Source organism: Plodia interpunctella, chromosome 21 (assembly GCF_027563975.2).
Source record: "Plodia interpunctella isolate USDA-ARS_2022_Savannah chromosome 21, ilPloInte3.2, whole genome shotgun sequence".
NCBI classification, from domain to species: Eukaryota; Metazoa; Arthropoda; class Insecta; order Lepidoptera; family Pyralidae; genus Plodia; species Plodia interpunctella.
This window is the reverse complement of record NC_071314.1, coordinates 5060786-5078126: the sequence shown is the minus strand read 5'-3', so window position 1 is coordinate 5078126 and position 17341 is coordinate 5060786. Positions and strand designations below refer to the sequence as shown.

Sequence of the window (17341 nt, the reverse complement as noted above, 5' to 3'; positions counted from 1 at the left end):
TTAATCCAGAAGGGTACGGCAACTTTGTAAATAATTCTAAATTCATCTTTACAAAAATACAAATGTCCAATATGTACATACAAACTAATGTCAAAATTTTTAATTTCTGAAATAATTGTCTACAGCTATCCAATGGTCTAGCGCCACATAAAGCTCTCACACATTTTTTCTGTATAAGAAAGACATCATTTAAATCCACTGAATTTCCCCAAACGACGAGTCCATATCGTAAAATGGAGCAAACATAGCCATGGTAGGCAAGGAGTGCTGTTTCTTGGCCACAAGTGTTCCTTAACCGATATAGAGCATAAACAAACCGGTTTATTTTTTGACACACGTTTTCAACGTGTTCTTTATACTCTTGCTTTAATATCGAATATATATTTTTTGTAGGCGTGTAAATTTTCTCAATCCAATCCACTGGTTGGCTCACAGTTGTACACAAACAATAATTAAATGGTGATTTCTCACGCAAACCAAAATCGGGATCTATCATCAAGAACCTTATCTTATAGGTTTTTTATTGTCTTAAATAATTCTCTTGTAAGTTTCTTGGTGTTAGATTTACGTTACATTAATAACAAATGAGCAAAGTTATCAAAACAATATTTCTAAGGCCTGCTGGCTATAGATATAGATTGACCATCTATATAGTAATAACAGTAGTGTAGACTTATCTTATTTCATACAAAATATAAATCCAGGATATTTAAAGTTCGTGGATTCACAAAATATGTCAAAATCACTGTAGGTTGTCTATTTCATAAATTCAATTCAAATTAAACAAAATCCAAAACAAACTTTTCAACCGATCACATCTGCATATCCTACAAAACGCCTTCGCTAATATTCAGGCAGAATCACAGAACGACATAAGTTATATTCGCGTCTTTACAGGCTCGAATGGTAGACTTTGTTTTATTTTTACTCTTCATTAATATATATTAACATTACAAAATTCAACTTTATAACTTGAACCTTTATAAAATTTCGAGTTTTCTGAGTACACTTGCTACTTCTACACGATGAAACGGCTGAGCCAATTTTTATGAAATTTGGTGTAGAGGAAGCTGAAACTTAAACGAAATGAAATTAAAACATAGAATACTTTCATCCAAAAAGTACGCGATTCGCGATCGTAGGATTTAGTCAAAAAGTTGCATAGCCAATAGCGCTTTACAAAATTGATGGCTCTAAATGTTTTAATCCAAGTTAATTTATAAAGGTCACAGAACGTCCTCTGGCATTATCCGTAACACCCAAATTTCCATTTGCATAGATATGTGCTTTGACAAAACACATATACAATATAGATGATGGTAATTCTTTAAAACTAAATTTGGACATTCGCAATCCTTATTCATAATTATAAAACAAAATCGTCTGTTCACGATTTTCATACAGTGTACCTACTCGTATAATTTACTATGTTTTTACCCGAGCGAAGCCGGTACGGGCCGCTAGTATTACAGAAGTTAAGCTAACGTTCCTAGTCTTCCAGTATGAGTGTTTTTACTTGTTGATCAAAATTAAAATATGAATCTTTCTATGCTTGTTTGTGTCGATTTTAATGTAGGTATATGGCTGAAGAAATAGCAGAACACTAGCAGCAGCCATTCTTAATGGTATTGAAGTAGTGATAAACTTAGATAGAAGATCCAATACACGTGGAAACCAAAATCATTAATTTATTTTTCTAGATGAGCAAATAAATGCTTTAGGGCTATTGAAAAGGCTGTAAAAAGAGTGCCGTACAAAGTGTGAAGAAAATGAAACTTCAAGTATGTATTAGAATACTTGCTACCAAACAGTGCCATGTCCTCTAAGTTGGCGGTGTTGGCGCTGCCACACCAAGGTTAAAACAAAATGCCTAATGAAATAACAAAATATAATAAATATGAATGAAACTAAAGAAACAATCATAGTAATATTTTATATATATTATATTAGAGGTATATATTATTATTAGTAAACTTCATTTACGCCTTGCCCGGCCGCGCGGGGCGCCAGTTATTAGAAAAGCCATTGTTATCAATATTGATTCCGAAATAATAATTAATTGTGGAAAATGGACGTCCATGCCTAGTTATCGAATTGAAAAACTATTCATAAAGATAGTTGAGAAAAAATAATTTATTAACTTTATTCTAGTTAAAGCCATGCTAAGACTAGACCACACACGGAGAAGTCCACTGCAACCAAAGTACCTACTCGTACATGCAATCCATATTGATATTTAAAGTATATCCAGAATAAGGGTATACAATATATTTTGCGAAAATTCTTCACGAGACTCCAATTACATAATACAATACTTTGAACCACATAAAACAAACCGGCATTGAGCGCTAATTTCGACCACGAATGTTCAGAAAAGTGACCTGCAAGTTTATCATGCTTTCATTGGATATTTCGTTTCGAAATATTTGCGTTATAAGCATAGTACATGATTGTGAGGGCCAGTAGTGTGTTGGCTTGCGAGGCTGTGGGGGGCTTGGCATAACCTGTTAATACATAGCAAGACTGGTACATCTAACTCTTATTATAGTTAATTGAAGAACATGTGTATAATTGTAGCGTGTGTCAGCGGTTGCTTGCGATATATATAGTGTCGTCTCACCAGCTTTTCTATGATTTTCCCGTAGTAAATTTATAAGTTAATATAAATAAAAGATATTGCGTAGCTGACACTTACTGTAAAAGTGCGTAAAGATTAGTGATTATAGACTGTAAACTGTAATATAGACTTAAAGAATCAGTGATAATACTAAAAATAATGAAAAGTGTAGCCAAACTTTTTACAACTTCATTGATACTTACAATTGTTTGTGTCAAAAATGTACATTTGAGGAATAAAAATGGGCAACCGAAAAGACCGAATGCATCATTTCCACAAACTCCGATGATGGAACTTCTGGCGCAGTCGATAGCGCCTAATATTGTTCAGCAAAACCCTGGAGACTTGTTTGATATACTGCGGGACAAATATCCTTTGCCCAATGGTAAGTAATTAACTCCCCAAAAACATTTTTATTCCTAGCTGAAGCAGATAATGATCCTCACAAAGTTCTTAAATAACTTTTATTTACTGCTGCCCCCCGAAGATTCGCTGCGCCCCGAGGATTTGCTCCCGCAGGAATTTTGGGACAAAGTGCCCCAAGTATTATTCCAGGTTTTATTCCAGTATATTTTGCGTGAAAGAGTAACAAACATTTATTTATTTACCAATTTATGTACACGAACAGATTATATAAGAAAATAATATGGAATAATATTACATAGTTACTGCTTATTTCTAAAGAAATCTCTTCCAGCAGACCCGAGAGAGGAAAGAGGAAGAAAGGGTAAAGTGCGCGTGTACTAAACAAAACAAAATAAACCTACTTAAAATTACATACATATACACTTAAATATATACATACCAATCTATATAAACTTACATATACATACTTATCTATAACATCTATATACAATTCATCATGACAGGGAGAGGTAATACTCTCTCTGTCATGATGAATTGTATCGGCTGTATTATTTTCTTAAAAACTGATATAGAATTACAGTCACGTATATCAGATTGCAGCGAATTCCACAACCTAACAGCTTCAACAGAAAAAGAGTGGGAATATGCAACAGATTCATGAGAAGGAAATTTAAGAAGGGATCTTAAATGGGAACGGCAAGGAGCATCAGCATGGCGCAGAAAGGAAAAGCGTTCTCGAAGATATGAAGGATACATGTATAAATTCAAAAAAAGCCAAAAGAGTTAAACTATTAAAGTAACATAATGAGTTTCCTAAATAAATAAAAAAATGTCTAACAGTTTAAAAATCCCATGCCAATATCACCTTTGGTGTCCAAATAAAAAAAGACGCAATAACCGGATTGCGAGAATTTATAAAAATCAAAATTTATTTTTTCTGTCTAGTTTTCCCGTTGTGGTTTTATTGAAACTGTATCTTTTTTTAGGAAAATCTAAAAATGTTTCCTTTGTCGTTTTACCCATTCTTCGATTTCTACAAGGTATGACTGAAAATCTTAATAACACTAAATGGAAAATTAAATAATCACTTAGAAAATTACGACTTTATATATATAGTTTTAATTTACCACTGCAAGCATTGTCATCATGTACATAATTGATCTTAGTTATAACATGTTACAGGTTAATAACATCAACTTTAACACTCAGTACATGGTCACACATTAATTGTATTATATAAATACACATTAATTGTATTTATATAATACAATTAATGTCTGATTTAAATAATTCTGATTATATAATACAATTAATAAATAATACAAAATAATTTAAATTATTCCTTATTACAATTAACAGATGTTTATTATGTTGTAAGTTTTAGATTAATGAATAAACAACAAAGCGCGTTGTAGAAAATACAATAGAAACAAAGCTATTTTGTGCTTATAAAAAGACAACACCAAGCGATTTGCAATTTGTGTTTATTTATGTTACACAGCGTATATATAGTGACGTGTGGTTCCGCCCTAGAATAGGACAACTCCATATTCTCCCGAGGTGAATACCTAATTAATTATGTGAATTGCAACATTACAATAATGCAACATTGCAAGGTAAAAGTTTCACTTTTATTAAACGCCGTGATTAAATTAACGCAATGTTCATGAAACTTTGGATACCCATATTTTTTATATTCGTATTGTTTTAAATATGAATCGCTTATGCTGATGATCACTTTCATACGTTTCGGCCAAGTGTGAGTCGAACTCGAATGAAATACCGAATCCATCATCTGAAAAATTAAACGAACTATCACAGTTTATGAGATACATGCCTGGTGACAGAAATATAGACAGACGAACAGCGGAGTCTTAGTATGTAATGTAATAAGGTCCCATTTTACCCTTTGAGTACGGAACTCTAAAAAGGGACCCTAAAAAATATATAAATAATGCAAATTTACACAATTCAAACTATGGCCAGGTGCTCGACAATAGTTATGAAATACGTCATTACGAACTTGTATCAAACGTGAAAAACACACATACTGTACCTGTTTCTAAATGAAGGTTTAACTACCTAATAAAATAAATAGTAACCCATAAGTGCTAGTTGAAATTGAAACTTGCAAATTCACTCGAAATAATATACATTGCGTATACATTGCAACTGTCGGGGATAGCAATATTATCATAGGAATGCAACGCCAAGAACACCTCATAAACGCGCTTGAATTTTGAGCAAATGGTATTACTTCACCTGCCTAGGTAAATAATAATCTTCTACAATCATTCAGTCACATAAAACCGCCCTAAACAGCTGTTATAAATAAATTTATTGAAGTAAATTTTGCTTAAACGTTAAGAGCCAATTTGAAATATCGGAACGCAATTCTATTTTCAGACAAGACTTATCTGCGATAAGCTAAAACTATTTCAATGGCAATACACAATAATAACGCGAAGCTCATAATATATGTAGCTATTAAAGATTTTGTTTTTTACGAGTTTAAATCATTTTGGGCTCGTTCAAGATGAGCTCAAAATAGCCACTTTAATTATTTGATAATGAACCTTAAACTAAATTTTATAAATTCTTCTTATTCTAGCAACAAATCGAGATGAAAAATTTCCAGAGGGCGTTTGGGACAGGCAACCACTGATGATTTGAGTAAAACTTGGACTCCCTAACAATGTAGTCTGTTGACAGCATTTTCTTCATCTTCGTGTAAAGATCAGTAAACACGTTAAACCACATTTTTTTTCCTTTCCAGGTCTCAAGTCACCGTTTACAGAATACGACTACATAATAGTAGGTGCCGGTTCAGCAGGCTGCGTGTTGGCTTCTCGGCTGACTGAAGATCCAGATGTCACCGTTCTGCTTCTGGAAGTGGGAAAACCGGAGAACATCCTCACAGATGTGCCAAGTATAGCTCCATATTTCCAACGGACAGAGTACTCCTGGCCTTACTTCATGGAGCTACAGCCTGGTGTTTGCTTGGGTAAAGTACGATTGCTAATTTTGTATGAGTACCCATTGTAGTTTAATTGAATTTAAACTCAGCTCCTAGCTGACTTCGTGTCAATTGTATCAAAAATTACTCTAATTAATTTCCACTTAAAGACCATGTATAATTTCTGGCATCAATTAATCATTTTGGGGATCTTTCTTGCTTCTTTCTTTGACCGTACTTTCACGCCGTCAGTCACCCATTTCTATTTTCAAATTTACGTTTATAAAAAAAATCATCATCATCATCTCTGAATTGAACTATATGAAAATTACTATCGAATTAAATGTTGGAATAATCAGGAATGGAGAACAATAGATGCTACTGGCCGCGAGGACGAGCGGTGGGCGGCACCAGCGTCATAAACTACATGATCTACACCAGAGGCCGACCGCAGGAATGGGACAGGATTGCCGCCGATGGGAACTATGGATGGTGATTATCTTTTTGTATAAGTCATCGATATACACTACCATCATACTCTATGATGGTAGTGTATATCGATGTCCCATTACTCCATATCCATTACACAATGGGCCCAGAGATCATAGTATTGTAGGTAGGGAACAGTGAATTGTTATATTTTTTATGAAGTTCTGGAGTCGAGTGACAATCAAACTCACGCCTTCTGTCCAGGATAGTGCTCTTATCCAATGAGACCATCATGATTATCCAATTAGTTACAAGACCAATAAAAAATCGGAATCGCAAATCTTTTCCAATTTATTTAAGTATGAAAAGACGATAGAAAATTATTGCCTTTTTTTAACTATATAATCAGTCGGCTCATCGATAGGTGGATTAAACGGACACCTTCATTTTATGAAGGGCAAAACTGACAAATCAAAGGCAATATATAAAATGTACAAAAATGATTTATGTTTGACAAAACGCGTGTAAAAAATATAATTTGGATATGATTACTGATTTGTGATATGATTTACCAAACGAAGGTATGTTCAAGGTATGACCTCGGTTACAACAATGCAAGCCAATTAACAAAAAACAACGGATTTACATGCAACGTACGTACAAATTGCATTATAGACCTACAATCTGTTAAAGAACCGGTTGTTGTTATGATAAATCATAAAATTTTGTTGTTCCAGGTCATACAAGGACGTTCTACAATATTTCATGAAGTCAGAAAGAGCCAGTCTTCAAGGACTCGAGAATTCTCCGTACCATGCCAATTCTGGTGAACTGAATGTGGAATTTGTGCCAGAAAGGTAATTAGATTTAGACTGAAATTAATGGGAAATAGCTTTTACTACGTATGTATGAAGCGGTGGTAGTGTACTGGTTAAGACGCCCGCCTGTGGATCAAAAAGTGCCAGGTTCGAATCCTACTCGTGCCACATGAGTATACAAATCTGACCCATATACTTATAGTAGTTTTCGTCGACACCACTTGCTTCCGGTGAAGGAAAACATCGTGAGGCACACTGGTTGATTATTATTAACTTGTGTGTGAAATGGAGAAGGCAATGGCAAACCAATCCATTAATAATGCCAAGTAAGTTGTTGTGTGTGTTTCATTCCACGTAATGACCACGACCCTCATGAGGAATACGACTATAAATAAGAAGCTTATACTTATATTTTCATTATATTTTATGTAATAATATTACATTAACCATTTATTTCAGGACTCGTCTGATCGACACATTTTTAGAAGCAGGAAGAATATTAGGACACCCTACGGTAGACTATAACGCTCCGGAGCAATTGGGTTTCGGATATTTGCAAGCAACCATCCATGGAGGCAAACGTGTTAGCGCTGCAAAAGCTTTCCTACATCCTAACAAAAAAAGACCAAACCTTCATATTTTACCCATGAGTACAGTTACAAAAGTACTCATCGACCCGTCAACGAGAACTGCTTATGGAGTTCAATATGCTAGAAATCGTTTACGATACGAAGTAAGAGCGCGAAAGGAAGTAATACTATCCGCCGGACCAATAGCATCACCTCAGTTACTTATGCTGTCAGGAGTAGGACCCAAAGACCACCTTAGTCGTCTCGGTATCCCGGTCATCCAAGATTTACCTGTAGGCCAAACATTATACGACCACATTACATTCCCAGGATTAGTCTTCACTTTGAATGTAGCAAATTTGAGCTTCATAGAAAGTAGAATAACTAGATTAGAAAATGTAATTCAGTGGATTCAATTCGGAGACACCGGTGTATCGACAACTGGCGCTGCTGAAGGGATAGGATACATTAAAACTCCATTATCAGATGATCCTGATGAAGTGCCAGATATAGAATTGATAAGTATAGGTGGATCTTTAGTATCCGATGGTGGACTTACAGGAAGTAAAGCCGTAAGGAGAGGAATGATGATAAGAGAAGATGTTTTTAATGAAGCTTATGGTTCTGTCGATAATACGGATACCTGGACAGCGTTTCCAATGTTGTTACACCCAAAGTCAGTAGGATATTTAGAATTGAAGAACAATAATCCGTTTAGTCATCCGAGGATGTATGGAAATTATTTGACTGATCCGAGAGATGTTGCTACATTTGTGGCATCGATTCGCCATGTCCAGGCGTTGGCGGATACGGAGCCATTTCAAAGATTAGGTGCTAAAATTCATCCAGCTCAATATCCTGCTTGTAAGAAATTAACGTTTGATACAGATGATTACTGGGAATGTGCAGTAAGGACTCTAACAGCAACACTGCATCATCAAATAGCCACATGTCGTATGGGACCGGATTCAGATCCATTAGCCATAGTAGATCCTGAACTACGAGTATATGGCGTAGCGAGACTTAGGGTAGTTGATTCTAGTATTATACCACGTACAGTTGCCGCACATACAAATGCCCCCGCAATTATGATTGGTGAGAAGGCAGCCGATATGATAAAGGAAACTTGGAGATAAAACACATTATATTTATATAATACCTACCTCTTTAAAGTATTATTTAATTTCTATATCTAAAAGTTACAATAAAGTTATTAATCCTACTTTTTATAGGCTCTTGATTTAACTTCCTGTCCCGATGTTTGTCAGTGAATCTTGAAAGTTTTACTCGACTAATTGATTCTGCATGTACCTATTAAGGTTTTGAAAGTTTTAATGGACCTTTTACATTTCCACACTAGTGGACACTGGATTTGTTTTGTAACACTTAACTGGAAAATTATTACAATCGTCGGACTGCTATAGCAAATGTCAACAAACTTATTTTGCATCTCGAGGGGTGTCGATTAAGTGTAAATTATTCAATGCAAAATACTGATTTCTAAAAATTATTATAATATTTATTTACACAGTATTAGAACAAAAACCACGATGATATCATTATATGTTTACCAAAAAAATTTGCAGGTGAATGACACTAATCAACAGTCACAATCTATAGACAGGTTTTTTGACCTCAAGTCAAGATACGACGATAAGAATTTTACTGATAAAATAAAAGGCATTCATTAACATACTGTATAGATTAATAGGTTATATGTGAATACTTACATGGCAGACAGACAAAAATTTCCAAAACTATATTTTCGTCATCTATCAGTAACTAAGTATATTCCATGAAGAACTGAAAAAAAAATCCAATTTGGCCTTTCTTAAATTTTATTATATGTATTGATAAATTGTGTCATTATATGGAAATCTGACTAAGTAAACAATAATATGAGATGTAGTAAATACAATACTTAAAGTTCAAGCAAACTTTTTTCTCAAAATATCGATAATGTTATTAGCTAACAAATGTGATTATAATTTAAGTATATACATACATATTATGTCATTACCTACATAAATTAAAAAATAAACAAAATTTGCATAACTTGTTTCCAACGGTAAGTACTGTCAATGCTTACGGTTTGCTGGACGAAGCTACAAGTTCAAGGCTCAACTCGAAGCGGAACTTGGCACGCACTCGTATTACCGGCATCCTCCTTACTAGCCGCAAAATTGGACAAAGAAAAAAATATACTGGCTGCAAAATTGGACAAAGAAAAAAAAATACTAGCCGCAAAATTGGACAAAGGAATAATAGGTATTCCATTTTCAAAATGTTAACAAACTTTTTAATACTTTCATCGATATTTGGAGTGAAATGTTCATATGACTATACGAATGAAGATGACATTTGGACTGGATCGAGCACAAGGAACGGCAAGATATTTTGGCCATACCAAGAATCTTTAATAGATGCGATCCATTATGCAACTGGGAAGCAGGGTCCTAAGAAAAATATTGGCGATTATTTTGACTTCCTTCGAGATCCCTACGGATTGCCGCCAGGTGAGTTTATTCGTCCAATTATAATCAAATCAAAATCAAATAATTTATTCAGAAATTAGACCTTCACTAGCACTTTTTCACACTATATTCTAAATTAAATAATATTTACCAACGATACAAACTACTAGCATTTCGGATCGGCCACTGCTGAGAAGCTGCATAAACGGAATATAGAAAAATATCTTAAATTTTCTGTAATAAGTATATAATTAGTTACCTTGGTAATTAATATTGAAACTGAAGAAGTTACTTTCGAACAAGATTAATGTTGCAATAAACTTAAGAAAAATGTATTGAGCTAGCTATTTGACTGATGGGATTGGATTTTAGCCTTCAATATGTGAAACTATCACAGAGTAATAATTATATGATAATTAAACTTCATTTCCTTGGACGACCTTGCTCGCATTTTACGAAACCATCGTACGTTAACATATGGTTTCATAAGGTAACAAAAATAACTAAAATTATATTAGTATTGTAAGCAAAAATATTCGACCTGAGAAAAATAATAAATCAGTCAAAAATTACGACAACATTTACGTTTAAGTTGTTTTGCTGATGTTATTCGTAAAACCAGAGGTTGACTTTTTTGCAGAAAGTCAACAGAGAAGAGCGTTGAATCTTTTAAAATAAATAATTAATGGAGTAGCCAAAGTTTAATATAAACCCTTTACAAAAAGATATACTTAAGTAAAAATGGCATTGAACTCAAAGCTCCTCCGTTATTTTGATGAAACGCACATTAACGGTACACGGCAGTATAACAAAATATGACTCGAAAAGGACCTTTATATCCAAACAAAGAGATTCTTATGGAAAATACCTATTCATATATTTTGTAATATGTTCTTATAGCTAAAGAGATGGGCTAAGAAGTAAATGGTCGAATGTTTGACTTACAGAGACGAAATTAATTTTGATAGTGCAAAAAATATAACTTCTTATTTTCTTATTAGTTACCGTATATTAATACGGTATATAATATTTGAGTGAATTATTACTATTGTAATATTAAATCTAAATGCGGAAACAATTAGGGTAAAACCCTAATTGTCCTTTGACAACATTGGCAGGTAGGTAATATTATGTCCATGAGCATAAATATCCTGATCACTCTTCTCCTGCGGCAAAAGGCCAGTGCAGACCTAGTGGGTACTGCATAGATACACATTAGTTGTATAGAAGGATCGGCATCCTCTATGACAAAGAAGATATCACGGTCACACTATGCGCTTGCTCGTTTGCCGCCCAATTCCATAAAAAAACTGCAGTATGAATTAATAACTTAATAACAAAGAGGGTCAATGTACCGCATGTGTAGACGCGACTACGCGTCTACGTAGCCAGCCACAATTCCATACAATCGCTCCAGTCATGACTATTTGAATCTGTTCCAGGACTCTCATCCCCACTCCCGGAATACGACTTTATCATCATCGGCGCAGGATCAGCTGGCAGCGTCTTGGCGTCCCGACTATCAGAAAACAGGAACACCACTGTCCTGCTCCTTGAAGCAGGCAAGCCCGAGATGCTCCTCACAGACGTACCGGCTATGGCTCCGTACTTCCAATCTACGGATTACGTTTGGCATTATTACATGGAGCATCAAGACGGAGTGTGTTTAGGTAAGTTTTAAGTCTTATTGGAATAGAAGCTGTATAGACTGCGGCAAATCAAGCTTTCCCAGTTCATTGCAAATACGTCGCTATCGCCGCCGCATAGAGATTCCTGCAGGTGGTAAGGTAATGTAAGTGGTCTGTACCATTATATGTACAAAAGGAGAAATATAACAGTTGTCAGCAGTGTCTGTCTACGGCAAACTACCCGAGACAATCTTAAATGTCTTTCTATAGATCCTTTCGCCACATGATGTAAAGAATCATGTATCATAGTTTGGGAAATCTATATAATTGTGGAATTCCAACTTGCACTTTCTACCGAATCTGTCATCAGTATTGGAAATATTTGTATCCCTTTTCAGGAATGGAAAACGAGCGATGCTTCTGGCCACGAGGCAAAGCCGTAGGAGGCACCAGTGTCATCAACTACATGATTTATACCAGAGGCAGACCCCAGGAATGGGATAGAATAGCAGCTGCTGGCAACTACGGATGGTAAATGTTCACAATTATCTTCCATGGAATATATTTTATAGCAAGACTAAATTATTCTTTACGTAAACATAGATCACAAATATTAAAGGCGAACAAGCATTGTTAACTATCCACCTTTTGGACATATCAAAAACCATGTGGTTGGAAAGGGAAATGAAGATATATGTTTATTTATTAGTCTGATTGACTTTTTCTTAAGTCTAGACGTGTAAATCCTTACATGTTATAAAAAGATCTGCCTGTTTGTATGAACACGATAAATTCAAAAAGTATTGAACGGTTTTCACCAATAGATAATGTAATTCCTAAGGAAAGTTTAGTTGTAAAATTTATTATGGTTTCACCCGAGCAAGCCTAGCGGGTTTGCTAGGTTTCAGAATAACAGACAGACTCAAGTCAAAATGCAATTTGCAGCGACTCATCCAAATTAAAACCACGCCGGCCATTTTTGGCCGCTAGACATTGGACTATTGTATTGTGCAGGTAGGTACTTGAATCTTGATAACAGAGAAGGATAGTCACGTCTATTGATCATAGTTTCGATCAAAATTCACCACACGTCAATAAGATCTTTGATTCCAAAAACAGTAATGTCCTCTGCAATCAATACGAGAATATAAATAATGTTGATAACATTCATATTCATATTAATATTGTAATTGTAAACGAACGTGTGTGTATGTTTGTTTTTTCCTTTACGCCAAAACGGAGCAATTACATATAGGATTATATGCTCAGTTTTGGCGTATTAAAATTATTCGGTAGAAAATTGTTTTTGGAATTGATTCTGAAATAGGGGGAAACAGGGGTAGGATATTAGTCAGTCAGTCTCCCATTTCCTTGTTTGACTTTAAAAATCTTCGTAGGAGAGAAGTAGCTGCAGCACGTTACATACCCACCAGCATGGGAGCTTAGTTACATTAGATTGATATCATGTAAAATGTATTATATTACAGGGCTTACAATGATGTCCTTCAATATTACAAGAAATCGGAAAGAGCCAAGTTAGATGGATATGAAAATAGTCCAACACGCAACAAAGATGGCAGGATGCCAGTGGAATTTGTCCAAAGAAGGTAAGGACTTTATATACCTACAAAGTCTATAATACATTTATATAATGTTCGAATACATTAACATTCATTCATACTTCAAAGGATAAAATATACTGGAAAGGTAATTAATCCAAAAAGATGTATATTTGCAGTCAATATACTTACATACATATGTACAATAGTCAAATTCGAAAGATATTATCTCATTTCCTGATAGAGTAGAGCTACAGATGGACTATTCTGGCCCATTGCAATACCTGACTAGGTGCATGACTAGACTAGTATGATATTATAACTAGAATTAAACCACATAATGTAATGCAATGAAAATAAATTACTAGTATAATTCAACTAAGTGGTTTTCATGTTTCAGAACAAAATTAATAAAAGCCTTTTTGGAAGCTGGAAAATTACTTGGACATCCGACTGTAGACTACAATTCACCAAACGAACTTGGTTTCGGCTACGTACAAGTCACAGCGCAAGACGGGCATCGGCAGAGTGCCGCCAAAGTTTTCCTGCACAAACACAAGAACAGACGAAACCTTCACGTCCTCCCAGAAAGCACTGCCACTAGAGTTCTCATTGATGAACAAACTAAAACTGCATACGGAGTAGAATTCGTTAGAAAAGGAAAAACATATGTCATAAAAGCAAGGAAAGAGGTCATATTATCAGCTGGGCCTATTGCGTCTCCTCAACTTCTCATGTTGTCTGGCGTAGGACCACGAGATCACCTTATATCTAAGGGCATACATGTAGTACAAGATCTCCCTGTCGGGCAAACATTATATGACCATATATGCTTTCCAGGAGCCATATTCGAATTAAACACGACTGGAGTCAGTTTTAACGAAAACTCAGCTATTGATTTAACTTCTATAATAAGTTGGCTTAGGGATGGCGACAGCGACTTGGCAAGTCCCGGTGCTGTAGAAGGAATAGGATATATAAAGACCCCCGTTTCAAATGATCCGGAACCAATTCCTGATATAGAATTGATAAGTATTGGAGGATCTATACTAGCAGACGGCGGACCTGGTGGTAGTAAAGCTGTAAGAAAAGGTATGAGAATAAAAGAAGAGGTTTTCAATGACGCATTCGGACCGATTGACACAAGAGACGCCTGGAGCGCCTTCCCGATGCTGTTGCACCCAAAGTCTGTGGGCCGGTTAGAATTGAGAGATAGAAATCCGTTTAGTCATCCCCGAATTTACGGTAACTATTTGACTGATAAGACCGATTCGGCCACGTTTGTGGCGTCCATTCGTCACATTCAAGCATTAGCTGCTACAGAGCCATTTCAGAAATTCGGGGCACGTGTCTACCCAGCAAATTATCCGGCTTGCCGCTCAACTGTGTTTGATTCAGATGAATATTGGGAATGTGCTGTTCGAACGCTAACTGCAACACTCCATCATCAGATTGCGACTTGCCGCATGGGTCCTGTTGGAGATCCTTTGGCTGTAGTGGATCCAGAATTACGAGTACATGGTATTTCAAGGTTGCGCGTAGTGGATTCCAGTGTAATACCTCGTACGACTTCAGCGCATACAAACGCACCTGCGATAATGATTGGTGAAAAGGCAGCGGATATGATAAAGGATACTTGGAGATCAAGTAATGGAGTGTATAGTTACAAGTAAAGCAATGATTTTAAATTAAAATTTTATTATTTTGATTCCATTGTAATAGATCTGTAAATCTACAAATATATTTAGATTTGTAAGAGTCCAATGAGTGTCACACATTCGTCACTAGACTACTCCTACTAATAAGAAATATTTTCATTGTTAGTCGGTATTATTTATAATCTAATATCAATGACCTTCTCATTTGTAGTATCAGTTATAACTATCGTACATATTTCGAAGTACATATTTAAGATTATGACACATTTTAAACATATCTGACATCTGGTTCAACCAGAAGAAAGTGAACGTAAAATGCAATCAAATGCCCTACTTGTCCCACATTACCAAATACTGGGTCGTATGGACACATATTGCTAAAATGCATACCAAGCAGTTCACACGATCTTACCTACGTCACTCCTGTCAGGGAAGCTCATGGGGTTTCGTGTCTCAATCAAGGAGATTGATAAAAGTGTTCGAATGTACTATAATGTCGTCAAATATTACTAACTATTTGATCTAATATCTGTCCAAGAGTTGCCAGCTCAGACAAATACTCTGATTAATACCTACCACAATTAAGACTACTAACGCCCTCTATATAAAATATGAAAAAATAATTACTCTGCCGGTTATATACCTACTATCGGCAAACAATTCGCCGAACTATGGCGGTTTAGACGTACGTTTTTGCTTGCCTTAAAAGAAGTTTGCACAGAAAGTGGCCTCTTTCTGAGTTCGCCGATATAACCAAGATCATGTATAATCTGATGCTGTAATGTGAATTTTTATTGAAACAAACACTTCAGAGTACATTACTACTGTGTAAATTAATTTACTAATAACAGCCCTGGGCTCCGCCGCCCAAAGGCTGAAGAAACAACTGAAAATACGCTCAAATGAGAGAAATTTATTTCCTAATAGTGTGGAAGAAATCTATTAACATAATAATTATCCAGGGAATTAATATTTAATATAAGATTGGTTTTTGACTACTAAAAGAATAATTTTGCTATTATTATTTTAGTAGTAAAATTTGTATTTATTAGTATCACTTCCTTTGATACAAGCTAGATAAAATTTAATCAGACTAATTGACAGTGTATTAAAAAATACACTATTAAAAAGATAGGAATGAGAGGATTTTATTGAAAAATATTTGAACATACATAACAAAGTAATTTTCCTTTCTCACCCCAAACACAACTGTGTGGTACAGCTAGTAGTATTTTGGGAAATTACTATTCTCTTAGTTACAACTAGTTGTGCCAAAGTGAAGTATTTTTATCACTATGACACTACCAATAAAACTAGGAGTGCCTCAGGGGATTGCTAATCTACCAACGAACTAAGCCACCGAGTAAGACTATATTCCTATGCAGACCAATATTGTGAGAAGCCAAATGTGACTAATAGAGCCACTTAAATTTTATTAGTTAAGTCTCAATGATGTCATCTAGGTAAGTACCTAAAATGCTACTAGCATACTGGCTAATCTACATCAATATGCCAAGTCAGGATAAGACACACTGGCCATGTGGACATTAAAAAAATTCAGTCTAAAACATTTGATGTTTCATGGCTGAACAAATTTGACAATAAATTATAATGACTAAATAATATCATATAATAAAATGGAACAGATCGTCAAAGCAAACAGAACAGATTGTTAATCTTGGCATTATCAGTTAGTCATACAAAAAATATATACATTTGATACAAATCTCAAATACCTATGCTTTGAGATTATTACTCAGCTAGGCAGAAGAATATACTCCATTATTATTGTGCAATCTGCAACACATTATAAAAGATGTAAAAATATATATCTGGGCTATTTAGGTGATTCTTTAATCAGTGGTGAATTATGATAAATGAGGAATTTTGTCTGATGCTTTAACAGACATTTTGTAAGATTTTCAAACACACATGTACATACATATCCTACTCCGTTTTTTCTTTCTTATGAGTCTTAACATGTAAACAATTTTCTTAGTAATTATTGTTGATTTTTTTATTTGATTCAAACCTACACATTCTAAAGTTAAACATGAAAATAATTTCCTAAAAGGTCTATTTTATAATTATATCACTGTAAAATGTTTAAACTGAAAAAAAGTTTCACAGCATGTTTCCATTATTATATCAACATTTATAAATTACGAAATCTGTTTGAATAACAAATGAATAATAAGTTAGTGCAAATATTCTCACACCATATAGTCGTAAAATATAAGGGTTTGCAGATAAAAATGATACCTAGA

General features: G+C 34.8%; 3 protein-coding genes across 3 annotated transcripts in view; 2 read left to right on the top strand and 1 right to left on the bottom strand.

The window, feature by feature from the left end:
• The window catches only part of Flo2 (Flotillin 2), a 198038-nt gene that overhangs the window by 180045 nt on the left and 652 nt on the right, over positions 1-17341 (bottom strand). The gene's annotated exons all lie outside the window — the stretch shown is intronic.
• Positions 2348-8977, top strand: LOC128679420 (glucose dehydrogenase [FAD, quinone]-like). The gene is made up of 5 exons (XM_053761659.2): positions 2348-3002; positions 5760-5987; positions 6299-6431; positions 7106-7225; positions 7646-8977. Exons 1-5 carry the CDS (start codon positions 2777-2779, stop codon positions 8889-8891), a joined length of 1953 nt encoding a protein of 650 aa, XP_053617634.1. The 5' UTR covers positions 2348-2776; the 3' UTR covers positions 8892-8977.
• LOC128679419 (glucose dehydrogenase [FAD, quinone]-like) lies at positions 10040-15239 on the top strand. Its single transcript, XM_053761658.2, has 5 exons — positions 10040-10271; positions 11672-11899; positions 12256-12388; positions 13345-13464; positions 13817-15239. Exons 1-5 carry the CDS (start codon positions 10040-10042, stop codon positions 15087-15089), a joined length of 1986 nt encoding a protein of 661 aa, XP_053617633.1. The 3' UTR covers positions 15090-15239.

Excerpts from the sequence above, each read along its gene's own strand:
- LOC128679419 (XM_053761658.2), top strand. The coding sequence starts at position 10,040 with ATGTTAACAAACTTTTTAATACTTTCATCGATATTTGGAGTGAAATGT. Across the intron at positions 12,389-13,344 it reads GCTGCTGGCAACTACGGATG|GGCTTACAATGATGTCCTTC; the intron begins GTAAATGTTCAC and ends ATTATATTACAG. Across the intron at positions 13,465-13,816 it reads GTGGAATTTGTCCAAAGAAG|AACAAAATTAATAAAAGCCT; the intron begins GTAAGGACTTTA and ends TTCATGTTTCAG.
- LOC128679420 (XM_053761659.2), top strand. The coding sequence starts at position 2,777 with ATGAAAAGTGTAGCCAAACTTTTTACAACTTCATTGATACTTACAATT. Across the intron at positions 3,003-5,759 it reads CAAATATCCTTTGCCCAATG|GTCTCAAGTCACCGTTTACA; the intron begins GTAAGTAATTAA and ends TTTCCTTTCCAG. Across the intron at positions 7,226-7,645 it reads GTGGAATTTGTGCCAGAAAG|GACTCGTCTGATCGACACAT; the intron begins GTAATTAGATTT and ends CATTTATTTCAG.